The following is a 24,731-nucleotide window of genomic DNA, read 5'->3' on the forward strand; positions in this document are numbered from 1 at the left end:
GTATGGAATATCCATATCTTAAACGGATACCAAATCTGAAACGAATACCATATCTGAAGCGGACATGACTTATCCATATCTGAAGCGCACATGGCTTATCCATATCTGAAACGTATATGTAATATACATACCTGAAACCGAATACGGATATCCATATCTGAAACGAATATGGCGCATTCATATATGAAACGAATGCCCATATCTCAAACGAACATCCTATCCCAATATTATATCCGAAGGAACGTCACAGCGTTCCCTCGCAATATGCAACACCCCCCCCTCCCAGTGCAGGAGCTCCACGCGGAGCCCGTACTTTGGCCCTTCCCCCAAGCCACGTATAAGTCATCGATGACGTCGGTTTTCACTAGTTCCAATGACTCCCTTCAAGATATCCGATACTCCGCCGACACCTTTCCACGCGCATCCTATCGTCATCAGTATGGTAATCGGGTGTATCAGAACGATCTACAAAGACTCCCTAGTACCGAACTCCCGCGTCGTCGGCTCTCGGAAGCGGTGTTTTCCCGCCGCGATAACGGTCGAGAGAAGTCCTTTTGTCGTCCCCCGGGGGTGTCGACTGAGTCCCCGGCGCGTGCCACATAACACCCCCGGGGGCACCGGGGTGTGGCCGCAATAACTCCGCTAATCGAGACTTGCCCCCCGCCTCTTCCATCCCTCGGGCGAGCGACCGAACAACGTACACGAGCACGCGGACAGTTCCGCCAAGAGCCGACCGTGGAAAGGAGGAACGGGACACGGGTCACCCCTTAGCTGACAGCGGTGTGGAAGCCAGGCGCTGGCCGGACCACTGAACCGCCTCCTTCTCATCGCCTGACTCCCGCTCCACGCGTATGATTGGTCCAGACAGCGAGCAGCTTTCACCGCGCTGTAAGCTTAGGGATGAACGTAGAACAGCAGGCACACTTCGTTTCTCCTTACGATGGAACGCAGTGGAGGCCACGAACCGTCGGGCCCAATCCAGCGTTGTGAACGTGTCACGTGATTAGGAAGCCCGCGCGTTCCCCAAGGCCACGTGACACTTCGTGCTGGATTGGATTGGCTCCTACGGCCTTTAGCGTGCACCGCGGTCCGTCGTCAGGTCGAACGGAGTATAGACCCAGAGAGACAAGCCGTCGTTGTAACTGCCCTCTCACCCCCCCCACCTCGCTCTCAGCTGTTTCTTTCGCTAGAAAAGAACCGAGCGCGACAGTTGGCCTCTCAACCGGTCGCTAGGCGAGTCGCGTGTTGTCGACACTCTCACCGAGCATTGGATCGTGTGACTCTATCCTCGTAGCGGGTTTCTCCTCGACTGATTTCACTGCTGTGACAAGACCGCCGGAGTGCACTGCGTGTACGGGGCAGGAGCCTCGCCGAACCTCCCGATTCATCGTGCGATTATCCTCGTTGTGCATTTATTTTACCGATTTTACTCCTCTGACGACATCACTGGACTACACAGTACGAGTGCAGGAACCGGAGCCTACTGACTTTCCCCAGACAAAAGCGGCGATGTTTTTTTTTTTACGTGTTTTAATATTTTTATTGTGACTAGGTTCTACGGGCCCCCAACCAGTGTGTGCCTTCGCGGTGTGGTGTTTCCCGTAAACCCGCTGACGTAACGCCGTACCAGCAACGAGCGGTTTGGTGCCGTCTTAACTGCTTTTCTTCGACTACTGGTTTACTGGTATCGAGTACGGGTCCCGGCGCTGACGGCGATAGGCAACCGACGAGTGTGTGTGGAGTGTTAGTGGAGCCGCATTAACTGCCGGCTACTGGTGTGTCGCTGTTACTGCGCTGGATTATTAGTACTGGAGTACTACTGATTACCATCGGCGACGAGTGCGTGTTTACGCGACGTGCTTTGCTGATCCCTTTAATTGTTTCGCCGATACAACTTGAGTGCTCCGTCTATTGAACTGTCTGCCACGGTACACTGCTACTGGAGTACTCGAGGGGTGGTGTGCCGAGATATTCTGAGAGGTCGTGGATTGGCCTCACGTGTGATGCGCGCGTTTCTAAAAAGGGTAAACATGGGAGAACACTGAAGGGTTACTCTCGTCTCGAGAGGTTACTTTTGATCGGTTACTCGGCATCGCAAGCGCCTGTATCGCTTGTTGGAGTGTGAGCACATTCCTCTTCGGAGTTTCCGCCACCTTCCCCGAAGAACAGAAAAAGAAAAAAAGAAAGCGTCCAGGTGTGTGTTTGGAGGTTGTTCCGAAGATCGGACTGGTTTCTACAGTGCCTGCATCTTGGAGGAGTCCGGCTGGTGGTTCTGTGATTGATTGATTGATCGGTTGATTGATTGGTCGTCCAACACCAAAACTTCCATCGCTTCTCTTTTTTTTTTTTTTTTGGCTCGTGAACTGATTGTGGTTTGGTGGGGGAGGCGAAACCCTGCGAAGAGAGACCAGCCATGTCGCTGCGGCTACCCAGGTGAGAACCTGTTATTCATCTTTCACGCGCGCTTCGAAATCTGCCTTTTGCGCGAGCATGTAAACTAAGGCCACTCCGTTTTGAGGCTAGTCAACCGAAAATGAGAACAAAAATAGTTCCAAGAAAAAAAAAACCGCACGTTAGTATTTACGGTACGCAAATCGCGAATATAGGTGCTTTGGAGCGCAGCTCTTCTTCTGTTTCCTTCACTTCATCGTTACCACAACAGGACAGGTTATTGCCAATTTAGGTTCTATTGTGTCCTCCCCAGCCTTTGTGCATACTCAACGCCCGCTACGGTGGCTCGGCATCTCCGTAAGACAAAAGAAGGTCAGCAATGGCGGCTGTTATCTGGCGCGCCTGTAAAGCGTCTATATTTTTTTATGAAAGCACATATATATATATATATATATATATATATATATATATATAATATATATATATACATACATACATAAAGGTTCGCAGTATTTCCCAGTAAGTACTCCAAGGGTAGGTGGAAAGGATTGAATAGGGCGATTTACATTGCACGCTCTGTACATTGTACATACGAACATTTTCAAAACAAATAACCTGAAATCCTTGTTACAAAACCGCATCCACTTGCAAGGGCACGCAAGCAGTGCTTAAAGTCAGGAGGGTCTCGGGGGATCTGAGACCCCCGTCATACCTCCGGCATTAACGAAACCACCACCCGTATGTTTCCCCCTACTCAAGTTATATCACGTCGTCAGGTGTTCTTGCTTCCTAAAGAAGAACACCCGGGTATACACTTACGCACTAGTCAAGTTGATTTTGTGCGTATCTACTACCCCCCCCCCCCCCCCCCCCCCCCCCCTTAAATCGGAGCTTGTAGGACACCCCGCAGATTACGGGAGACTTTAAGCACTGCACGCAAGTGGGGCGCGCCAGCAGTTTGCTGTTCAAATAGCCTACGTATAGAGCATTTTCAAATATCGTAAATGGGCTCGAAAGCAATAGCGGCACCGGAAAGTTTATTCTGTACAAATTTATGGCTTCTAGAAAAAAAAAATAAAGAAATAATTTATTGCTTACATATATTTATACGGGCACGAATAACAGTTACCACTTTATGTTTCGAACTTCAGACGCGGTTTTTAGTAAGTTTTTTGTTGTTGCTTATGTTAATTAGTTTTTATTTTCATATTGGTCGCCCGCTCCGCCCGCAATCATCCAACACGACCCATGTTCTGTGCAGCTCTATAAATGAAAGGCGCGGTCTTGAGTGCTGCCTGACGCTTTGTTTGCACCAAACACTGGACGGTACTCTTGAGATGAAGTGGTATGCGCCTGCTGTGCGCGCTTTTACCTGTGGCAGGCGCTTTCACCGTTGAGACCATTTTCTGGGACAGGGAAGCCGAAATTGGCAGACTGCGAGCAAGGGCGCGATCGAAGCTGCGTTCGCCACGGCCACTTCTTCTTAAGTGCCGTGTACGAAGTTGTCCAGCTTTTGTTCCTTTTAGATGCTTATCGAAATTTTCGTGACACTTGTACGGTGGCGCATTTTCGTGACACTTGTACGGTACGCATTACGAGTAATCAAATCACTTGTAATCAATCAATCAATCAATCAGCTAATCAGAACTCGGCATCGTTCTGACGTCACCGCAACTACTGCGCAAGAAGCAGGCAATAACTTGCTTTCCGCAGGGTCTACCAAAATTGGTGGATTGGGAACATAAGTAGTTTCTAGTTTGGTGGTTTTAATCCAATAGTGGACAGTACGAAAAACCCATTTTCAAAGTGACAGAAAAAAAATTATCGTTTTTGAAAATCATAAGTAATCGGGAAAGTAACGGTTTAGTTTATCGAGTAACGGTCAATTACTTTTTCTTCTCGGGTAATCAAGTAATCTAACTGAACACTTTCTAACCGAGAGTAACTGTATTTGTAATCGATTACTTTTTTTTTTTTTTTTTTCCAGTGACGCGTGTACTAGATTGATTTTTGTCGAAAAGAGACGTTCGCTGTGAGACGCACGTTTATTTATCTGTTATTTTCTTCCGATGTTCAAGCATATTATTGTTGTTGTGTAGTGCGCGACTCTGTTAACACAAACAACCCATTTGCCGGCGTTTTCTTTTCTTCTTAAAACTAAATGACTTCCGTAAGAGGGCGAAAAAAACTATTAGTGCGGATGAGGGTCCTCACTAGGGGGAACTAATCTCAACACAAAAAATTGGTGCCTGTCAGTATTCGGTCTGAGCAATATCCGGACAAGTGTCAATGTCTTATTCGTGTTAACAATGTCTCACAGCGTACGTAAGTACGGCTGTGCAGCATACATGGGTGGGACTAATTTACGTACGAAACGAACGATTGCCCAGTGATCTCAGTGGTGTGTACTTTTTGACCGACAATCAGCTAAAATATCGCTTGCAATGCACAAAAAAAAAAAAAAAAAAAAAGAAAAACCGGGCGGGCTTAAAGGAGCTGTGCAACGATATTCAATTGGACTGTTTTTCTCTCTACACGAGCTTACTGGCACACCTGGGACTCAAGGATACTCACACGCAACGCCATTGGCCAAGAAACTCCTTTGTTGCGGTGTAATTTCAAGGACAAAAGCGATCATTTTCATTCAATCTCTCCTTTGCAAATTTTGATGACGTAACTCGGGGATCGCAGTACACCCAAGTGACGATATTTGAATGCGGTTCAAAGATTGGACCCGAGCATTGCGTGGGCACTCGACTTGGGCTCGTGACAATTGCTAGCTCGAGAAGCATTCGGGTTGTGACCCGTGTCCAATCGCTGCAACGACGACAATAGCCGAGCCATAACAATGTCTGGAACTCAGCGCGTGTCCTGCGCTTTGCCAACCCCAGCGCGTGGCTATGATCAACACTGGCGGCATATAATCGGCTCCAGATCACGTGGCCACTTGTTCTGGCTGCGAGTTGAGGGAGTGAACGCTGCTCGTTTTTGTTAAATTTTTTTCTGGGACTTCTTTTGCGTGGGGTGAAAAACGAACGCGTGTTTCATAGGTCATTAACGTTACGGATCCGTTTTAAGCGGTATTTGTGCACAGTACAAAAATTGTTGCATCGCTCCTTTAAGCGAGGATCTTTTAGATTATTTAAAGGACTTCTGCTTCGTGAAATGTGACACCTTCAGTCTTCAATTTTAAATGTTGATCTTTATTTCTAGAAGTACTGAAGAAGAAAATCTAAAACAAAAAGCTGTTAAAAAGCAAAAAAACAACCTTGACTGGGTTTTGGTTGGCATGCGACGTTGTTGCAGCGATTGCAGGTGTGAGTTCTTCCTCTAAGCATCCGCGCTATGAGGATTGTATGGTTATCGAACGTCCTAAAAAGGATGGATCTTTCCATGCCAACCGGAAGGCAGTGAGGAAGTTTCCGTGGAGCCGAGCACCCCTCAAAGAGCTTTGCACTTTTAGCTGACCCTCATCCTGTGGGGAATTCCGCTTATGGATGTGGAGCTATTCGAAAGCGCTCCAGACGTTTGCGCCTTTAGAGCAGTAAACGCGAGCTGACGCAAGTATACGCAGAAAGATAACAATAAATACAAAAAAAAAAAAAAAAAGCTTAGAAATTGCTCGAAATCCAAAACAGGAATTACCCTTTATAGCACAAAAGAAAAAGAAAACCTTACGGATGACACAGTGGGAATTCCCTTTTTGGAGGAATTTTTCCAGATGAGAATGTGTATATATTTTCGTTTTCGGGAAAACACTCCGACGCCCTCGTGTTAATCTCCTAGTGGTACCGAGTATAATGCTAATGGATTCTAATCGCGTCAATGAACGGAGACTGAACTGGGCGACCAACGACCGGTCGTTGGTTTTCTGTCCTTGACTGCACGCGTGAAATGCCTGCGACGGCACAGGTCGAAGGGGCGAGCAGCAGTGCGCTGTTTTTTTATCACGTTTGTACAAGGTCCGGTACCTACCCTTCTTAGTAATGAGCCGAGCGTCGGCTTGATCGCAACTTAAATGAGAAAGAAGGTTGTTATCCCTCCTCTCCCCCTCTTTCTCGCATCCATGCCCTTCTTGGTATACCTTTAACGAGCTTCTATCATCACCGACATCTTAAGAAACAGGGGACACGGCAAGCTCTGATAATATTAATTATTGCTTCGCAAGATGGGTTGTTGAGGTGGATGGTGCCATAGCCTCGTAAAGAGGAGGCTATGATGGTGCATAGACAAAAGAATAAGCGACTCAAGGAGGGAAGACTAGGAACAAGACGACACCGAGCGTGACATTGAATTTCGTTGGTAAATTACGAGTAATTTCGGAGCACTTTTTTTTTTTTTTTCATTTCCTTCTTTGGTAGCTTTGTGCGCATACGTACACGATCTATAGCATATCGACCACTCTTAGAAAACGTGTGCGTGGAGCGCTTTTGCGCTGCTCCAAATCCACTAGCGAAATTCCCCGTGAGATGAGTCTTCAGCACTAAAGGTGTCGTCTTGTTCTTTGTCCCTGTCTCTGGGGCTCTTATTCTTCCAATCAGTCTTGTATACGTTACTCGAAAAAAGTAATTGATAACAATTACAACTATATTTTTTTTAATTAGATAACTCATTGCTTGAGATGTAATTGGCCGTCACTTGAAAAAAAGTAACCATTACTTTCCCGATAAGTTCAGATTTTCAAAACGACGGGTTTTCGTGCCGGATGGGAAATGGGTACTATCCATTATTGGATTAGCATCGCCGAACTGTTAACTACTTATCTTCTCAATCCAGCAATTTTGGCAAACCGTCCTTCTGTTGGAGTCCTGGTTCGACGATTCTGTGGTAGGAAACTTCACATACCAAAGGCTCCATTAAAAAGAGGAGGGGGAAAAATAGTTAAGCGTTACGAGTAGTTTCAGTACTTCCAAAAGTAATGAGATTACTCTTGGGGTTACCTTCTAATAAATGTATTGGAATGATTAGAAGATTAGTCCAAAAAGTAATCGATTATTAGTAATTTGGTTACTTCTAGTGAGTAGCGTACGAGTCGGCTTCCAATTAAATTAAGAGGCCGAATCACGAAGTGTGATCATGCGTTCATAGGAGAAGAAGGAGGGAGAGCATCGAGTGCTCAAGACTCTCGACACTCAAGTAGTCGGGTCAGGGGCGAGTATATCATATATGAGTCTTCTCGGGCAGGTCGTTCACGGTCGACCGCGGAACGTCTCTGCGGAGGCAAGGGTACGATCCAACGACTCGTGGAACTACGTCAGTTTTTCAGAGTACTCGCGGTTTATTTTCAGGCACCGCTGCCATTCTTTTGGCAGCTCCCTGCTTCCCTTGTCGTAGAAAGAGCTGGAATGCGTCAAGTCAGTCGGACGAACGTGTCCGTCTTGTCCTTTGCCAAACTGACGAAACCGTTCGTATACACGCTCGCCTGTGACATCGACTGTCATGGGCATACCAACCGGGGGAGCAAGGGAGGCACTTCCCCCCCCCCCCCCCCCCCCCCCCCAGTTCTCAGAGTTGGGGGGCGAGGCATGGTGTTTTGCCTCCCTGAAACAGCCGCCACTGGGCAGGGCAAACACTGGCCGGTGGCGCCCAAGGGATACCAAGGGCACCGGCCCTTGGGGTGGTGGTGGGGGGGGGGGGGGGGGGGGGGTCTGGTTTGCCTCTTTTCACTCAAAAACAAGTTGGTACGCCACTGTCGACTGTTCCCCATAAATGTGCCCGCAATCTTGTCGAAAATTTCGCCTTTCTTCTTCCCCATAAACTTGATTATATGCACCTCTGCTGCGGAACTACGGGCACGTTGCTCGCCGCCATGGAAGCAGCAACTGTTGCGGATGCGTAAGGTGTACGCGTTATTCTGGGCGCGGGATATTTAAGAAGGATTACGTTAACGCCCTCTGCAAGTTTCACGATGCTGTACTTGTTCGGCGATTTCTTATGGACAGACGTCCCGGTCGACCTTGAACGGACCTTGTGGATTTTATGGACGTTAGAGGTACAATGAAATAAATTATCGGCTGGGCTAAATTGGGATTTTACTAATCGCATATCGTGTCGTGCGCCAAAATAAAACTAGTTCACGAGCAAGGCTAAAACCTGCTTTTCGGTACGAAAATCTGAAAATATAGCGGACTATTTCGTGCCGCCTTTCCTTCGAAGGCTATCTGCCTTTTCACTGTGATGCATGCGCGGTGCCCAAGCACTTCAGCCGAACCCAGCGAACGTACTAAAACACGAGCACTATGGCGTCACTCGGACGTATGCGCTCGTCAAAAATCAATCCATCGACGAATATTTAAATTCGCGTTCGTGGCCAATATCAGTGCCGTGACGGCACGTTTCATCGGTTGCGAATAACAAGTTCCATGGTGTGGTTAAAAAGGACGGTGGAAGCTTGGAGTCATCACCTTCGGCGCCCAAGCACGTCACGACCACGTGATTTCTCATTTCGCTTTTGAGTTGAGGATTAAAGCTAAGGAGGAAGAAGTTGAAAAATTCTTTCATGGTCCCATTCATATCCTTATTAACCGGCGTCATTACTACCACGTACCCGGTTTGTTTTGGGATCGCATCTTCGCTCAAAGTCGGTGCTCACGTGCGTCGACCAGTTTGAATAAACATGGATTGAACGAGGTAAAGGAATTGGTTCAGGCAGATGTGTTTGGTCGCTTTCAAAGCGACAGAAGCGACAGCAAAGACAAAGTTACCGAAACAGGTGTTCCCCGTAGAAAACGTGTCAAGTATATGCAGAAAGTAGATTCGAGAGGCGATATGTGTGCCGCGTTTCTCCCGTTGTCCCGGTCGTTGCTGTACTTTTGGTTGCCGTGGGTATAACCGACGCAGATGTGTGAACCAGGCCCTAGTCCCGCCACAAGACACCAGCGTTGTCAGGCCCCCTGCCTGGCATTATATACGGGATTTGGCCAGTGCAGTACGGCCGGTAACCCGAAGTCTTTAACGTGCGTCACGCGGTACGAGCATACATTTGTTGGAAATATTGCATAACGTGATGGTTGCGTTATCAGCATAACAGGAAAAATGTAAGCCGTAATTGTGTAGGGGCAGGCCAGGCCAGGAGTATGAGCCGATAGGCTGAACGAGCTTGTTTGTTTCAAACAATAACGGGCGGACACTTCGTTGGCGAACAAAACGTTGTCCTCCGAGGTAATCAACAGTTGCGACAACACGCGTCACGGAGTTTCTTCGTCGGATTAGTGCGGGAACAAGTATGTATGTGACAAGTTGCGAAACGTTATGGTCGTCGAAAATGTTCACTGCGCCCGCCATTTTCCTTTTAACGAGGATTACGTTGTTTCTTTTGTTTGGCAAGGTTAACTTGATGAAAAAAAAAAAAATGAAAAAAACTCAAAAGCGAGACGCGAAAGCGAGACAGAAAAGCGTTGCGACCGATGTAACTATCCCGCAGCAGGGGCGTCGCCTCACTCACATTGGCTGGTGTAGGCCATGATATGATCATAGCGACAGCCAATGGCGTTCTCCTCGGAAGTCTTTTGTCGAGTCTCAGTACTTGAACGATTGCACCGAGTTTTTCCGACGGAAAAATTTGACTTTGTTTCCCTCCGGCGATTTCTTCATGGTCCCCGATTTGCTTGAGATTCTGCTAAACTCGCCAAGAAACATTGCTAAAATAGTATTCGAAATATTAGATCAAAATATTTTTTTTTGCGAGTTATTGAATTTACAATTTGGTCCTTACCGTGTTTTTCATACCGAAAGTCTCTACTGGCAACAACGAAAAAGTGACGTCAGTGGAGGGCGGGGTTTCACTGTTTGGACTGTAGAATTTGTTCCCAACTGATTTGAAACAGTTTCATGGTGTCAAATGAATGCTTTGGAAGCTCGCTTCAGTAACCGCGCTCAAGCACGGAACAAATGATTGGTATATTCTATTTTTTGGCTGCTTGCTCGACTGGCAAGCCTCCCCGCCACTGACGTCACGGTACTGAAAAGCGCGGGTATATTTGAATGTTGGTTTTTGCATCATTTTCATTTGCCGATTTCACAATAGCTATTGTGGATTTCGCGATACTAAATAGCAAGTTGGGAAGGGTGCAGGCCGGGGAGTGAGAAAATATAGTTAGTTAGGGCAGCTGAAAAAATCGCCGGAGTACCCTTTTAGTCCATGACTCGACGCTATACGCACTGATGGGGACCTCCCAGATTTGGCCGGGGCCCTGGGCTTTGCTGGCGACGATGGAAGAACCAAAGAGAAAAAGGATTACAGGCACAAAGAGGCGATTAGAAGATTGGTGAAAATTATCTAGGGAAAATTAAATGATGGACAACTAACTAGCACAGCTGGGAACAGGCGGGACCGAGGAAAATTGGGACTCCCTCCCGCGTGGCTCCGGCCCAAAGTCTCAACCCTGTCTCTCAGTGGGTCCGGTGCTGGGGTAACGCCCACAAGGTTTGACCAGAGGAAAATAGACCGATCTCACTAAACGTTCGGCGCATGCGTGATGCCACCATTGCGGGAGACAGACGGCCGTGCATGCGAGGGCTCGTGCCGTCTCGTGCTCCAAACGCGCAGCGCTCCAGCAAGGATGTTGCACGCGCAGAAATACTGAAGTTTCCTCAACGCATTGCGGCAGCGGTGGCGCAGTCAAGCTGGCTGGTAAGATCGATCTATTGGTGACTCCCCCTCTGGGGGGAAAAAGGCGGAAGGTAACGTTTTTTAGTTTTTTTTTTTTTTTTTTTTTGCCCGATCCCTTGGAAGGTCATTCTGGTGATATCCCACACTGCCTGGCGATAGTTAGGGGGAGAAAATTGGTCTTAAAAAGGATGGAGGAATCGTATGTTTGTCTTTTTAGACTGAGGCTAGGGGGCGCAAGCTGCCGCCCGTTACAAAGGGTATAGCCATTAACATCCATCCATCCACCAACCAGAGAGCGTCAAAAGCGCACCATTGCGGTGTACGTCATGTTTCTGTACTTTTGACGGTGCTTGATCGGAGCGATTTTGGCCCTAGAGCGGCGCGATTCCTGCCGTCGCGGCGCTCTGGCCAGCACCAGCGGTTGAGCGGCACGAGCGCCGCGACGGCAGAAATCGCGCCGCTCTGGGGCCAAAACCGCTGCATGTGAAACACGCTTTACCGTGTATCCGACCGTCCCACTGCTCGGATTTGCTCCATTAAGCCCGAGTCACACCGCTCATACAAAAGACAGTACGCTTACAGATTCGAACGCGAGTTACCGCGAGATTCGTGCTTCAAACGCCTCGTGGAGAAAACTTGGGCACGCGACATTCAAACCACGAATATTGCGGTGACTCGTGCTTTAGAGAGTTTGAGTAGATCGTTCCGATAGCCCCGATAACGATACGACGCATGCGCAAAGGTGCGGCGGCGAAGTGTCGAGTATCGGAGTCATCGGAACGATCCTCTAAAAAAAACTCTTTTTTTCCCGGTTCATCGCAAACCAAAAAGGGGGGAGGCGGGAAATCTTCCGAACGGCGACGAGAGAAGCGCGGAGACGAATCGCGGCTGTGCCAACATGGGCGTTCGCGCAGGGCCGAGCTATCCCGTGCTCCGAGTTGTTTCCGCGCCGTCCACGACCCGTCATTCATAATCACGCGAGAAAGGAAGAAGGCTGGTTTGTTCATCGTCGCAGAAAGGGAGCTGTGTAAACGGGCCATCTGCGACCGATTTGACCTTCGCACTCCACTCTATAACGCCTGCACCGCCATTTGTACCCCGTTGCATCTCGAGAGGGACCGCGGAGAATGGTCCGCGTGAGTGTCATGTGATCACACTTGTACACGTCACTGAAAAAAAAAAAAAAGAAAAAAAAAGAAAGACGTAATTGTTTACAATTACATTTGGTTAAAAAAAATCTGGGGTTGGATAACATGGCGCCATTAGTAATAAGGGTGAACGATTACGAGTGAGTCCTTCCAGAAGTGATGAGATGACTCTGGTGATTACTCTCGAATTGAACGTACTCAAATGATTACAAAGTTACTAGAAAAAATAAGTGATTACGGGAAATTTGATTACTTGTAATGAGTTCCGTTTACACGCCTGCACGTGAACTTTAACAAAATGCGTAGCGTTGTCACGTAAAAAAAAAAAAAAAGAGAAAAAGGTTTTGCGCCGCAAAGTAGTTTTTTTGTATGCAGGATTTGGTTATTGTCCGGAGACGATACCGCTGCTTTTAGCGTTCGAAACGTACGCGTCTTGATAACATAGCATGTGGCTAACCTATGAATGCGCCTACCATACATCTTCATTCTCCACATAGAGGGGGCAAATTAGTAATGCTCCGTAAAGAGCTGGACGTTTTTTCTTCTTTTTTTTTTTAAATTTTTATTGCGGTTTTTGAGATGAATGCGAGTATTGGATAATCCGAGCCTAGAATTTTCGCGTCATGAAAGTAAGTTGGAGCGCGATCGGACACGAGCTCTGCGTGAGCATTCGGCTCGACCACGCGTGTCCAATGAATGCGTCTGATGACGCTCGGCGCCGGGCTCAGTTGCTGAGTCGACGCCATACGCTAGCATTCCCAACTTTCTCGGACATCAACGCCTCGGACGGAGCATGCGCTAAAATGAGAATTTCAACTGAACAACAACAGACATAGCGATGTTCCGCGGCAATATTTTGGATGATGGTCATAAAATATCGATAAGCAGGAATTAAACTTTTGGACGCGTATTGTTTTTATTTCACCGCTCTACATAGTTTTTTTTTTTCATTATTTTAGGTTACATTTACAAAGTTGTCAATTTCTGCTTTTCTTGACAAAAGATATCGTATAATGTTACCGCGAGGACTGCACTTGCCTGGGTATCGTATATATAGAACGCAAAATCCGTTAAAATGTCGATATTTTCTCGGAAACTTTTCATTCCACCGAATGAGCCAGAAAGGTTCGCCGTTCTGTGCATGATGACGTAACTTGGAGATGTAGATGATTACTGCAAGTCCGTACTACATTGCGCGAAAGACACATCGTCCACTGCGAACATGCTCTGTAAATTATTTGCGAACACTCTAAAAATTATGTTTCCCTCGTGCTCACGTATGCATGCTTCCATAATGTCTGCTGACTTCTCTTGTTAGCAGCGTGACGGCGGCTCAGGGGGTGTTGGCAGCGAAAGGCACACAGTCACGTGGTACGCTCCCAGCGCCGGATTTGCTGGCATGGCTCGTGTAGAGAAGACGGGAAAGGACTACCGGCGCTTTCCCCCTTGCTGGTGCGTTAGAAAGAGTGAAAGTCCCGGATGAGAGGCTTCGCCGGTTTTGGGTGTTCGAGCCACGGACTTTGATGGCCACAGTCCCCCGGGCATCGGGACACCATTGCTCGGTTATAGGGTGCACGAATAACGACAAAAAGCGTCGAATTCTATCCGAGGACCTGTGTAGCTTGCACGGAATCCGGCAAGTGCGGCTGCAATGACCCCGATCTCCGGCAGTAGTGCGTTGCATCCGTAAACCGAAAAGACTTCTCCCCAACGCCATCCTCTCGTCTCTGCTCGGAACATTTTTGTGAATGGAGCGCGCACCGAACGGCTGTACCGCGCTGTCGCCTGTCGCGCTAAGTCCAATCCGGATGTCGCGGTCGTCTCCTCAACGAACGATCCTATCTCGTCTCCAGCCGACGGGGAATGAGAGGCCATTCGTATGCCTTGAACAGCGATATCCGATGGAAATAAGAGATAGCGTTGCGTTGCTGTTGCTGCCAGATCGTGGGAGTGCGTTTTTGTTTGCTTGATTCGGTTTCACCTTTTCGTCACCGTATCTAAAACTGTGGCTATTTAAGCCTGTAGCTCTCTCAAGTTTGGAGCAGGGCCCCTGGCGAGTGAAATCGGATATCCGCCGTAGGTCGCATTTTCGTTATGTGTATACCGTTGCGTCCTTTCAAACACTCTCTGTTGGTGCCCGTGGACGGACGCCGAGGGACGCTTACAGACGCTACTTTAGGCCGTGGATCGTGCATGATGGCATGCCGGGACGCCGCATCGCATCAGCAATAATCGGGTCGCGTCTTCTGGGCGCTGTGCGGCGCCCCCGGCCGAGAGAAACAGGCCAATGCGAAGCGCAAGTCCGTCCGCTTCTTTTGCAGGGGTTGGGGTGCGCTAAGCTCTAGTTAAAGGATAGTGAGTAAACCTCAGAGCAACCTGCCTTGAGGTCTACCCACTATCCTTCAATTAGAGCCAATCAGAGATTGGCGTTCTGACGTCACCACAACTGCTGTGAAAGAAGCCGACGAAGCTTTCAAGTTTTGATCAGCGCCCCTAGCGAGTAAAATCGGTGCGTGTTTACCGACTGCGCGGTAAACACGCGCAGCCAGAGACGCGTTCCATGCACCTTCTCGTGGACGCTAGCAGAAACGCCTCTTTTGTGATCGCGTCTTGTGAACGCTATACAGCCCCCCTCCCCCCTTCCCTTTTCCCCACGGCCGAGAGAAATAGGCCTATTGGCCGCGCTGACGAGTTCTGATTGCAGTTAAGACTTCTTGGCGCAAAACAAGTATCAAAGCCTCGGGAAGCGACGATCAAGCGTGTCAGCTCGTACAGTATACGTCAAACGGCAGACCCCGCGCGAAGAGCGGACGGCGCTCTCGGTCGCCCTGGTTGGAAAGAGACGGTGGGCGGAGACGGCGAGCCTTCGCGTCTACCCCCTAATCTTTCCTATCGAAGCTCGCGGCGCCCTGACGTCAACGCACGATTTCACCTCCTCCTCTCTCTCAGTTTATCTCCGTTTATCAAACTTGCCGATCACACAACGAAGAATTCGTAGCCTGCAGGTTCGCAACCATTCGGGTAAATCACTATCGCGACGACATATACGAGTGTGGATGTTGGTTACAGGTTAACGACACACGTTCTAAAAAAATGGTGTAGCCATTACACCCGTTGTCACACATAAGACACCCCAAACACTTCAGTTCGACGTGCAGCGCACCGACGTGGAACTGAAATTTCGGGGTGTCTTATATGTGACACGGGGTGTAAGAATATACCCTCTTTTTTTCTTTTTTTTTTCTTCTTTGCAGTAGGAGAAGCTCCATTTCGAGACCGCGCTTCTTGCTTTCCGTCATGCTTTAATTGTGCGTGCTGCACCTAAAACCGCATGTCACACTCCTCCTACATATCAAACAAAAAGACACGGACGCGTTCTCCGCAGATATGGGGACAGAATTGTCCCCGGACAAGCCTCAGAAATGTCCGAAGCATGCTTCGCTCCGTGCATATATTTATGCTTCAAACTTGTGTGCGGGCAGTTTCAATGTGACATGGACCGCGTGATACGAGGAAGAAGCGCTCCTCGGATAATCTCTGCGGGCTGTCTTTTTGTTCGACGTGCGAGCATATACTGACCGCGACCTAAAACTCACCTTGGGAGGCCAAACTCGTATACTGCCATTCTTAACCCTTCATTATAACCATCAGCGATTTATTATAGTATGTAGAGTATAAAACTTTCCCCCGTCGTCCCCGAACTGTCGTAAAAAAAGGAGGAAAACGCGTTCGCCTTCTTTTGTTTTCAGTTTTCCTCGGGTGGGGCGGGAGTCCGCTGCAAGCACTGTGTGTCGGGAAAGGCGCGCAGCGTCTTCGCCGGACGACCGCCGATTCGATCGTTGGCAGCTCGAGTGTCGCCTCTCGGTATACTTGGCACGCTCCCGTGCGGCTGTCCTAAGTATAAGCCTGTTTTCACCACGTTATTCGTCCTGGCGATTGCGTATGCGTGTCTAGGAGTTTTCGTGCGCGTTCAATTAAGCGGATCCATTGCCAGGGTTATGTATGATTCATTCATCGAGGAAGGCGTTTGACGGAAAAGGACGTGCAGTGGACGTACGCAAGTTTCTGTTCGTCCTTCCTTTTCTGTAACTTCCGTCGCGGTGGGATTGGCAGGGGAATTCTCGTCGCGTCACCACGCTGCTGGTCCTGACTCGACTGCGATTTGACGCCGTGTTTTTGGACGTCGGCCTGAAACCTCTCCAATGTGTCTACACGATGAACCCGCAGCCATCTTGTCCCTCAAGTCGTACGCTGTGGTATCAAAGGCACATAGACACGGAACATGTTCTGGTCGGACAACCGTAAACCGGCAGTCAAGCATGCAGCTTGTAGGGCATCGTGCAGAAATACACGGAGTTTTCTCTGTGGATACGATGACACAGAAGTATCTGCGGACAGGTCTCAGGCATCTTATAATAGAAGCATGTCCGCTTCATACATATATGTATACTTGAAACGTGTCTGCAAACGGTATTTGTATCGCCAATGTGACATGGTCCGTTTTACGAGGAAGAAATACGCCTAAGACAATGTTTACAAACTGTTTTTTTTTTTTTTTTTTTTTTTTTTTTAATGCGAAAGCATTAACGTTGTTATGGAGCGGAGCGTGCGTTGTTCGTAATCGAGAAAAACGACAGAGAAATTCCGCCAGTCGACAGAGTTATCGACGTGACGTAAGCAATGCTAAAATCCAACATATCTTATACATTACTGCTGAATAATGAATTAATGATATAATATGTGTAGCTAGATTTTTCTGAAGATACAAACTCTGTTTATTTTTATTTTTCAATGGCAAGCTCTAGTGCAAGTTACATAATTCACTAATAAAAAAATGCAGAGGAATCTGTAGCATTTCACGCATAATCTAATATTGGCTTATACGCGGGATTTCCATGTGAACCGTATACTTTAAGAAACAAATAAGGATTGTTTCGTATTGTATCTTGTATTGTAAACGCATTGCTACTTTATAAGACGCAGCGCTTACTTTTCCAGCCAATCGCTGCGATGTCCAGCTTTAAAGTAAACACTTAAAATAAGCGCTTAAAGTAAGCACTCAAAGTAACCGCGTCTCTTGAGCTCGCCTGCCCCAGTCACGATAATGTTTTTTTGTTTTTTTTTCGACTGTTTTTATTAATATTTATACTTACATCATTATGGGGGAAAACAGCGGCCCTGTATTACAAGCGTGCCAACGGATTCCGCGGTAAAAACAACGACAAAAACAAAACTGGAAGAAACGTCAGCATCCGTATCACACGATCTTCTTTCTTACAAATCGCGCGCGCTTTCGTAAGAACACCTGTGAAGGGTCAAGCCACGGTTACCCCTAGAGAGCGAGCTCTGTAAGGGTCGGTCAGGCCACGGACGTGCTCGCGGCTAGATCATCCAAGACGAGTGCGCGCTGTCCTTCGCTCACCGCTGTAGTGCGGACGAAGCTACGTGCTGGATGGTCCAGTCACACGTCGGTCTTTTACCACGTGACTACGCTCTTCTCGCCCGTACCCACTTAATTGTAATTGTGTGTATGTTTAGTGAGTCGTTGGTCGGCCCCAATGGGCGTGCCCACTCCACTGTAGAGTAGAAATTTCGCCAGGGCAGTACGACCACTAGCCCGATGTCTTTAAGGTGCACCACGCAGTAGTGATACACGACCGCACGCCGGTACGATGCTCATCCAGATCGAAACGGGCAGGGGAAGGGATCGAACTGTGGAGCTTTCGCTGCACGTGCTTCGTGCTGCGGTACGCTAGCAGCCAGTTCCCTGTCACTACGACGAATAATCGCATCACGACTAAGCGGGTAATACGACGGATAATCACATCACGACTAAGTGGGTAATACTACGGGTAGTTAGTTCATTACGACGGAATGACTGGGCAGGACCAAGTGTGCCGCTCAGCGGGCCATCGCTGCACGGCGGGCGTTCTTGGGACGTCTAAATGTGTATTATACGACGAACCTGTCGTCCACACCGAACCGCCCCTACCCATGCACGCGCAGAGTGCGGGGCCGGGTTATCATAAAAGAAGGGGGTTGATTGGTCCTTGGACCGCCTAGCTTCCACAGCACTGTCAGCATGGGAATGAAGGGAATCTATATAGTAGGGACGTGCCAGCGAGCTCGTGCCGCGCGATTTCCTTGAAAGATTGCTCATTGAGACACTTGGCGGCGTACGGGTGCCGTCCACTTTTCGTCAACCACGGCACGTCTGGCCAAGGTTAATTCTTCGGGTTAAGGTCACACCATCGCATACCACGCCAGAAAGCACGACGGTTTGATATAGTCACGGGGGCGGAAGATGTTTCTTTTGCTTCTCCCTTTCCAAGGCGAGTCGCAGTTCGGATAATCTTGAACGCAAATTAACGTTTTCTTTTCTTTTTCACCCTTTAAGTAATTTGTTATACTTGTATAGAGTCGTGGATGTATAGACGGCGGGGAGTTAGTCTGCTGCATGAGGCGTCTGCAGTGTCTCCGCTGTGTGGGAAATTCAGCCGGTATAGTAGGACCGCCAGTCGGGGATCTCTAACGTCGGCGTACGATGCTCATCCAGATCGAAGCGGGTGAGCGGAGGGCATGGCACCGGCGCACCACGCAGTCACCTGATCACTACTGCGCGAGGCGATTTAAAGGCCCGAGCTGCTTAGCAGTCGTCCTGGGGAGACCCGCGACGATGGCGCCGAGGTCCCAATCGGCGCTCTCTCTCTCCGCCAACATTCGGCTCGATTGCAACTTTGTGCCCACCGAGCCTGGAGCCCCACCTGCGCCGGTTGAATATCACCTACACTGCGACAAGCTTAGTATCACCAAACACCTGAAACAGATGGATTTTAGCACGACATCCCTTTGGTATTTTCTTTAAACATTTAAAACAAGTAATGCCTTTCTCAAATTTTGTTCGTTTCTTTGCTTAGAAGAAAGATGTACTTTTAGATCACCAATAACTCATACTTTTTTTTTCTTTTCTTAGGCCGATTCCGCTAGGGTCGTGGTTAGGCCTGAATCGCTCGGCCTGGATTGACCCATGTGTAAAAAGTAACGATGTAAGTTGGGAGTTATCGCATTCGTAAGCCAACGTCGTCACAGTGGACACTTTGACATTGCGCCGAATTCTGTCGATACAAGAAAGAAAAAAAAAATCAGATAAAATTGTGTTGTGTGGTTTATGCAGCCTGTGGTTAGTCTGGCCGTGAGTGTGCCTCAACAGGCGACATGTCTCTCAGCTGTAGATGAGCAATGTAGCCGTGTACGTTGAACGCGCAGCATACACGACCGCAGGCTAAAGTCCCTCGATACCTTCTTTTTACAATTCTTTGCCGCACGCAATGCTCATCCAGATGGAAACGCGCAGGGGTGGGAATGACACAGAGCGCGTTTGGCCAATCGCAAATTGCGACCACAACGTCGCTAATAGTCGACGATAACATAAGAAATCGCAGGCCGTTGTCGTCATGCAGCCATTGAGATCGGCGGGATCAGCCGATGGGAACACCGGGAACAAATCACGAAGCGGGAAGGGCGAACGCGGTAAGCTGGGCCCATGTGTTCACCCGGGGGAAAAATAATGCTGAGTCACTGGGCTTTAGTGTGGACGCTTGAGCGGCGCATGCTCAGAACGCGCTATGAAGCCCAGTATCGACAAGGAGCGAAAGAAAGCGATCATTAAGCTCCTTTATCCGCCAAACGCTCCCGACGAACAGAAACGACCGACGCCGACAAGCCTCAAACACGCGCGGCATGCGCGCGATGCTATTCGCGGACAGAAGTTCGTGAACTTTCGCCTGGTGGAATTTTTTCACAACCCAGAGTGAGGATACTTCTCCCGCTGGTGCAAGCGCGTGCAATGCCAAGCTTCTATGCGGTATGAAAATTAAAGCATAACCACCCATAGTCAGGAAAACAAAAGCACCCCTAGCCATGGCTTCTAACCGCGAACACCGCTGATCTCTATTGTGTGGGCTGGATCGCGGATCGGGAGCCCATGGATCGATGGCACCACCGGCGGCCATTATACCATGCAATACTGGCGAGTCTATGGGAGAAAGAAACAAAAGTAGGAATATTGAAGCTTGTACGCTGTGCTCGAAAACGAGTATTTTAGGATGTGCTGAGATCATTATATCGGGTGTTTGGAGATGGAATCGGTATTTGTCGAGCGTTCGAACGCCGATTAACAAAAACAAACGTGCCGGAGCACCCACGGCTGAGCTGGCAAGCCGCGCTCTCGTAGGGGAGTAAATAAAGGAACTTGCCGTAAATAAGACCGTCCTCGGGGGAGCCCAGAAGTTGACGAATGTCGAAAAAGTTCAACGTTGACAGCGGCCTCCCGGGAGTGAGCGAATTCCGCGTAGCAAAGCCTTCGAGCTTGTCGTCTGCTAAACCCAACTCATCGAAACAGCCACAGACTCCGCGGTAACTCTATACAGGTGACTCTTGTCTCATTGAGCTGCACTACATTTTTCGCCCAGCGGAGTCACTCTCGATCGGAAAACATTAATTTGTAAGAACTGTGAGGACTGTCAGTTTTAATGTTACACAAGCTGGCTGGCTTCCTGAAGAAAAGCCCAAAAGTTTGAGTGCCGACAACAGCTTGGAAAAGGACACTTTTTCTTGTTTTCCCGATAGAGCCCTATGCATTAGTTGGTGTCAACTCGTGGCTTCCGGTGGTGCCACTCGACCTTAGCAAGAGAAGCCTCGATGTATACAATAGAGATGAGTGGCGAACACCTTTGGCCGGCATCTCTCGGCACCCGTATACGCTGCAGTAATTGCAATCCTGCAAAAGGATAGCTTCGTGGTGCACGCTCTGAGGCTCGTCGGTTCTTTCTGTTTGTCGCTCTGTCGAACGTTACGATCGGTGCGATGAATAAAATACTTCATCAATCAATTAAAAAAAAACGGCAATTATTTGAGAACCAATTTGCACCGAAGTAAACAGTGGAAAGTGCGCAGTTGTGCAGCCAGCGATGATGGGGCTGTTATTCCGATTTGCGAATGTGCGGCACTCGACGAGCAGGAAGCTTTTTTTTCGGGTTCGGCCGCCGCCGGTTACGCCAGTCGTTCGTGTTTTGATCTCGACGTTGGCGGGACGCCCGTTCCGCTGACGTTGCGGTCCCTTGCGTTACTCTTTCACAAGGGACGTCTCGTGCTCCTCACGTGCCCGCCTGCTTCCGCCTCGCCCGCCCAAGCACGTGCATCCATGTGCAGGAAGGTACATCCGCCTCGAGATCCAGATGGAATTCGGGGAAAGCGTGCTCTTGTTTATCTCTGGTTCTCTATGAGACGCTATGGCGGTTCTATCCGTCCACAATGTGGGTGGGGAGACAAAGTATGCGCGGTAACCGCTTATTCACACTGGAAGCGGATCCGCGTTCGTGAAGGGGTTGCGAACGCGGTTGTATAAAGATCCATTACAATGTCACACGCACTCAATGTCATCGAGTGCGCGTGCAATTGTATACTGGATCTTTATACAACCGCGTTCGCAACCGCGAACGCGGTTGCGAACGCGGATCCGCTTCGAGTGTGAATGAGCGGTAAGTGCACAGAACGCGGGCGAGGGTAGGAAGCAGACGTAACGGCTAACTGATTACTTGTAATCAATTACGTATTATTGTAACTTTTTAACGATTCAGTTACTTTTTTTTTTCTGCGGTAACGTTCGCTGTAATTCTATTGCAAGTAATCAATTGCATGTTTCCGAAAGTTCTAAAATTATTGAGTTTAGTTTTTTTTTTACGTAAAACATCGCTCCTGTCAGCCTGTGTGTGTCTCGTCTATGTTGCACCAACGTTGGGAACTTCCTTTTTAACCCCTAAACAGCTAAAAAAAGATACCACGATACCAGACGGATTAGAATGTCAACGTGCTCAGCGACGTTTAAACTGTCGAGCCGTCGAGAGACAAGTTCAGTCGTCGCTGCAATGGTTGCGCAAATGCCGTTTTCTGCTCCTGAGAATTCGTGCACGGAAGATTTGTTTCCCATTTTCGCTGCCCCCATCTAAAAGGCTTTCAACAGGCGGTCCTAGAAGACTAGGAAGCGCCCTTCGAAGCACTGCGCAACCACGAACTGATGCTCAAAGTGTTTTTGCGCTACGACACCGCTGTTTAGAGATCTCCATGGGCACGGGCCGGGCTCGGGCTTCACGGCTACATTCATGAAGGGCCGGGTGCAGACCTTGCATGCAAGTCTAGAAGGCGGGACGAAGCGGCCGAGCCGGCCATTACTTTTTTTTTTTAGCAGCATTGTTTTTTTGGAAGTTTGTTCGGGGGGCTGGGGGGGGGAAGACCTATATGCTGAACGCATGTGTGTGCGCGTGTAATGTTTTTGCACGGTCCGGTGTGTGTGCAGCGAATGCTCTTCCAGAGCAATAGCGGCGGCGTCCCGTTTTTGGTTGTACGCGTCGGGTGTAGGCAGTTTAGAACTTCGTCCGTCGGCGGCGGCGGAACGCTGGAGAGAGGAGGGGGTTTCCCCCTCTCCTCTCCAGCGTTCCGTCTGCTTCCTCCTCCCAGGCCTTCCTTTCCCTCTCCCTACCTTCTTGAGTTGCAACGGACTATATATATATATATATATACTCACTTTGGGCGCACAGGAAGTAGTGAGTGCACGAACGGAAGTCCTCGTCGCGTCTCGAGACGTACCCTTATCTCTGTCTATAATCTTTCTCAGTATCTCGGTCAAAATAGATCCTTTAGGAGTCCTTTTGAAATCACCCGATTACTTCATCGCGTTTTGATTGGGGTGCAAATAAAAATCTGTCCATAGCCTGGCACTCGAGATTATTCGCTCGGGTAACAAGTGGTACAAAGGTGTCGTATGACCACAAAGGACGAGGGAACGTCGTTCTATTTCTCGTTACGTGCAAAATATGGCGAATTATTTATTGGTTAATCGGACGACGTACGCACCCAAAAATAAATCTAAACGATGTAATGCTTTAAAAAAAGTAGAGCATTTGGCGAATTGGGAGCAATTATTATAGAGCTCAAGTACATTAGTACTTGCGCTCTAACATGATCAGTTTATTATTTTTGTTTCCTTTATTGTTAGAACGCTGCAGGCATCCCCAGATAGGCCCAGACAGGAAATGTTAGACAAAAAAAAAAAAAAAAAAACACTGGAAGGAACTGGTTGTACCGGGAATTCATCTGATTAAGAACAAGATGTAATACGTGTACCGTTCCATCGCTTCTTTTTCTTTCTTTTTTTTTCCCTCAAGACTGGAGCATCTTGTTTTTACGTTTCCTTCCAAGTCCCGTTCAAAGCGTGAAAAAGGCGGTTACTTTGTTTTACTTAGGTCTTAATTTTTCTTTTTTAACGGGAATAGAGCGTGCCTCGAGGCAGGTGTATGATCAACGTCCGGTCCACCCGAGCGCGAGAGCCAACGTGGCTCGGGGGTCCGACCTTGCGCGTTCCACCCGCCGCCAAGGCCGCCTAGGCAGGACCGTGTCGTCGGCAGGTTGTACCTGTCTCCGCGCCGGTTCCGGCTCAATCTTCGCATCTCTCGCTGCAGGCGCAGCCACGAAGTGAACGCGCCGAGACGGTTTCCACGCGTGTGTCATCGACGCTAGCGGACCACTTCTCCACCGGCATCCTCTCTTTCTCTCTCTCTCTCCACGCAGCCTCTTCCTGGTTGGAAGAGCACGTGGAGCGAAAACTCACGCTGCAGAACCCAGGGATCCTGGGCTCAATCATGTCTACAGCGCGGTTTAAACAACGAACGACCAATTTCTCTTGTGTGTACGTGTGTGTGTTGGAGGGGAAAGCGGACGTCGGTGGCTAGTCCAACCACAGCTCGGAGCACGGGGTGCTGTCTAGAGCGCATGCTCAGAACGAGCCCACATTAATAGGCTGCTAAGACCGGCACTCTTGATGGTGTGGAATGCAAGTTGCAAAAGAACCGTGGAAGCTCGCCGTCGGCACGCGCTCAGCAGTCGTGTACACAACTATGGCCACCAGTGAATACTTCCTGTAGGCTCAGTCTCCAGACTTGTCCGTTTCGATCTAGAGGAGCATCGCACCGGCGTGCGGCCGCGTGCATAGCTACTTCGTGAAGGACTCTGGATAAATTTCTGATTTAGCCAGGGATGGTGCGCTGATTAAATTTCTGGCAGACGGAATTCCCGCCGTCCATGCGCCATTACGATGTTCACGAATCCAGAGCACAGCATGCGCATGTTCGTCGCATTGTAAAGCGGGAAAATCACGGACGGCCCGGCTGGTGCCCAGCACGCGCTTAGCCTGCGCTGGAACGTAGCTTTGTCAAGCATGCAATTGCGCTTACTTGCTCCCGCGAGCAGAGACATGGCGGCGGCGAGTAGCCCCGCTTGCATTGACCTATAGGGGGTGTTCACTGGACGCCATATTGGAGGACGATGTTTAGAGCGCGTGCTCAAATCATATTAATAGGCAGCTACGACCGTCAATCTTGATGGTGCGAAAGGCACGTTGCAAAAGAACCGTGAAGCTCGCCGTCAGCCCGCGCTCAGCAGTCGCGCACACGGCAACGGCTACGGCAATTCCACCTATAGGAGGTATTCACTGGACGCCATATTTGAGGGCGATGTTTAGAGCGCAT

General features: G+C 48.9%; 1 protein-coding gene across 3 annotated transcripts in view; it reads left to right on the top strand.

Moving 5' to 3' along the window:
• Nucleotides 1-24,731, top strand: part of LOC8023735 (electroneutral sodium bicarbonate exchanger 1) — a 228,045-nt gene that overhangs the window by 45,717 nt on the left and 157,597 nt on the right. Inside the window, exon 1 of one of the 3 annotated variants that reach the window (XM_042288896.1) lies at nt 1,209-2,433. The exons of 1 other annotated variant lie outside the window; for it this stretch is intronic. In XM_042288896.1, coding sequence (XP_042144830.1) covers nt 2,414-2,433 — 20 coding nt within the window. In that variant the 5' untranslated portion in view covers nt 1,209-2,413. Of the gene's footprint in view, nt 1-1,208; nt 2,434-24,731 lie in introns of those variants that run through there. One more of the 3 variants, XM_042288894.1, reaches the window with a different exon arrangement.

Source organism: Ixodes scapularis, unplaced genomic scaffold (genome assembly GCF_016920785.2).
Source record: "Ixodes scapularis isolate PalLabHiFi unplaced genomic scaffold, ASM1692078v2 PGA_scaffold11__112_contigs__length_91849675, whole genome shotgun sequence".
Taxonomy (NCBI): Eukaryota; Metazoa; Arthropoda; class Arachnida; order Ixodida; family Ixodidae; genus Ixodes; species Ixodes scapularis.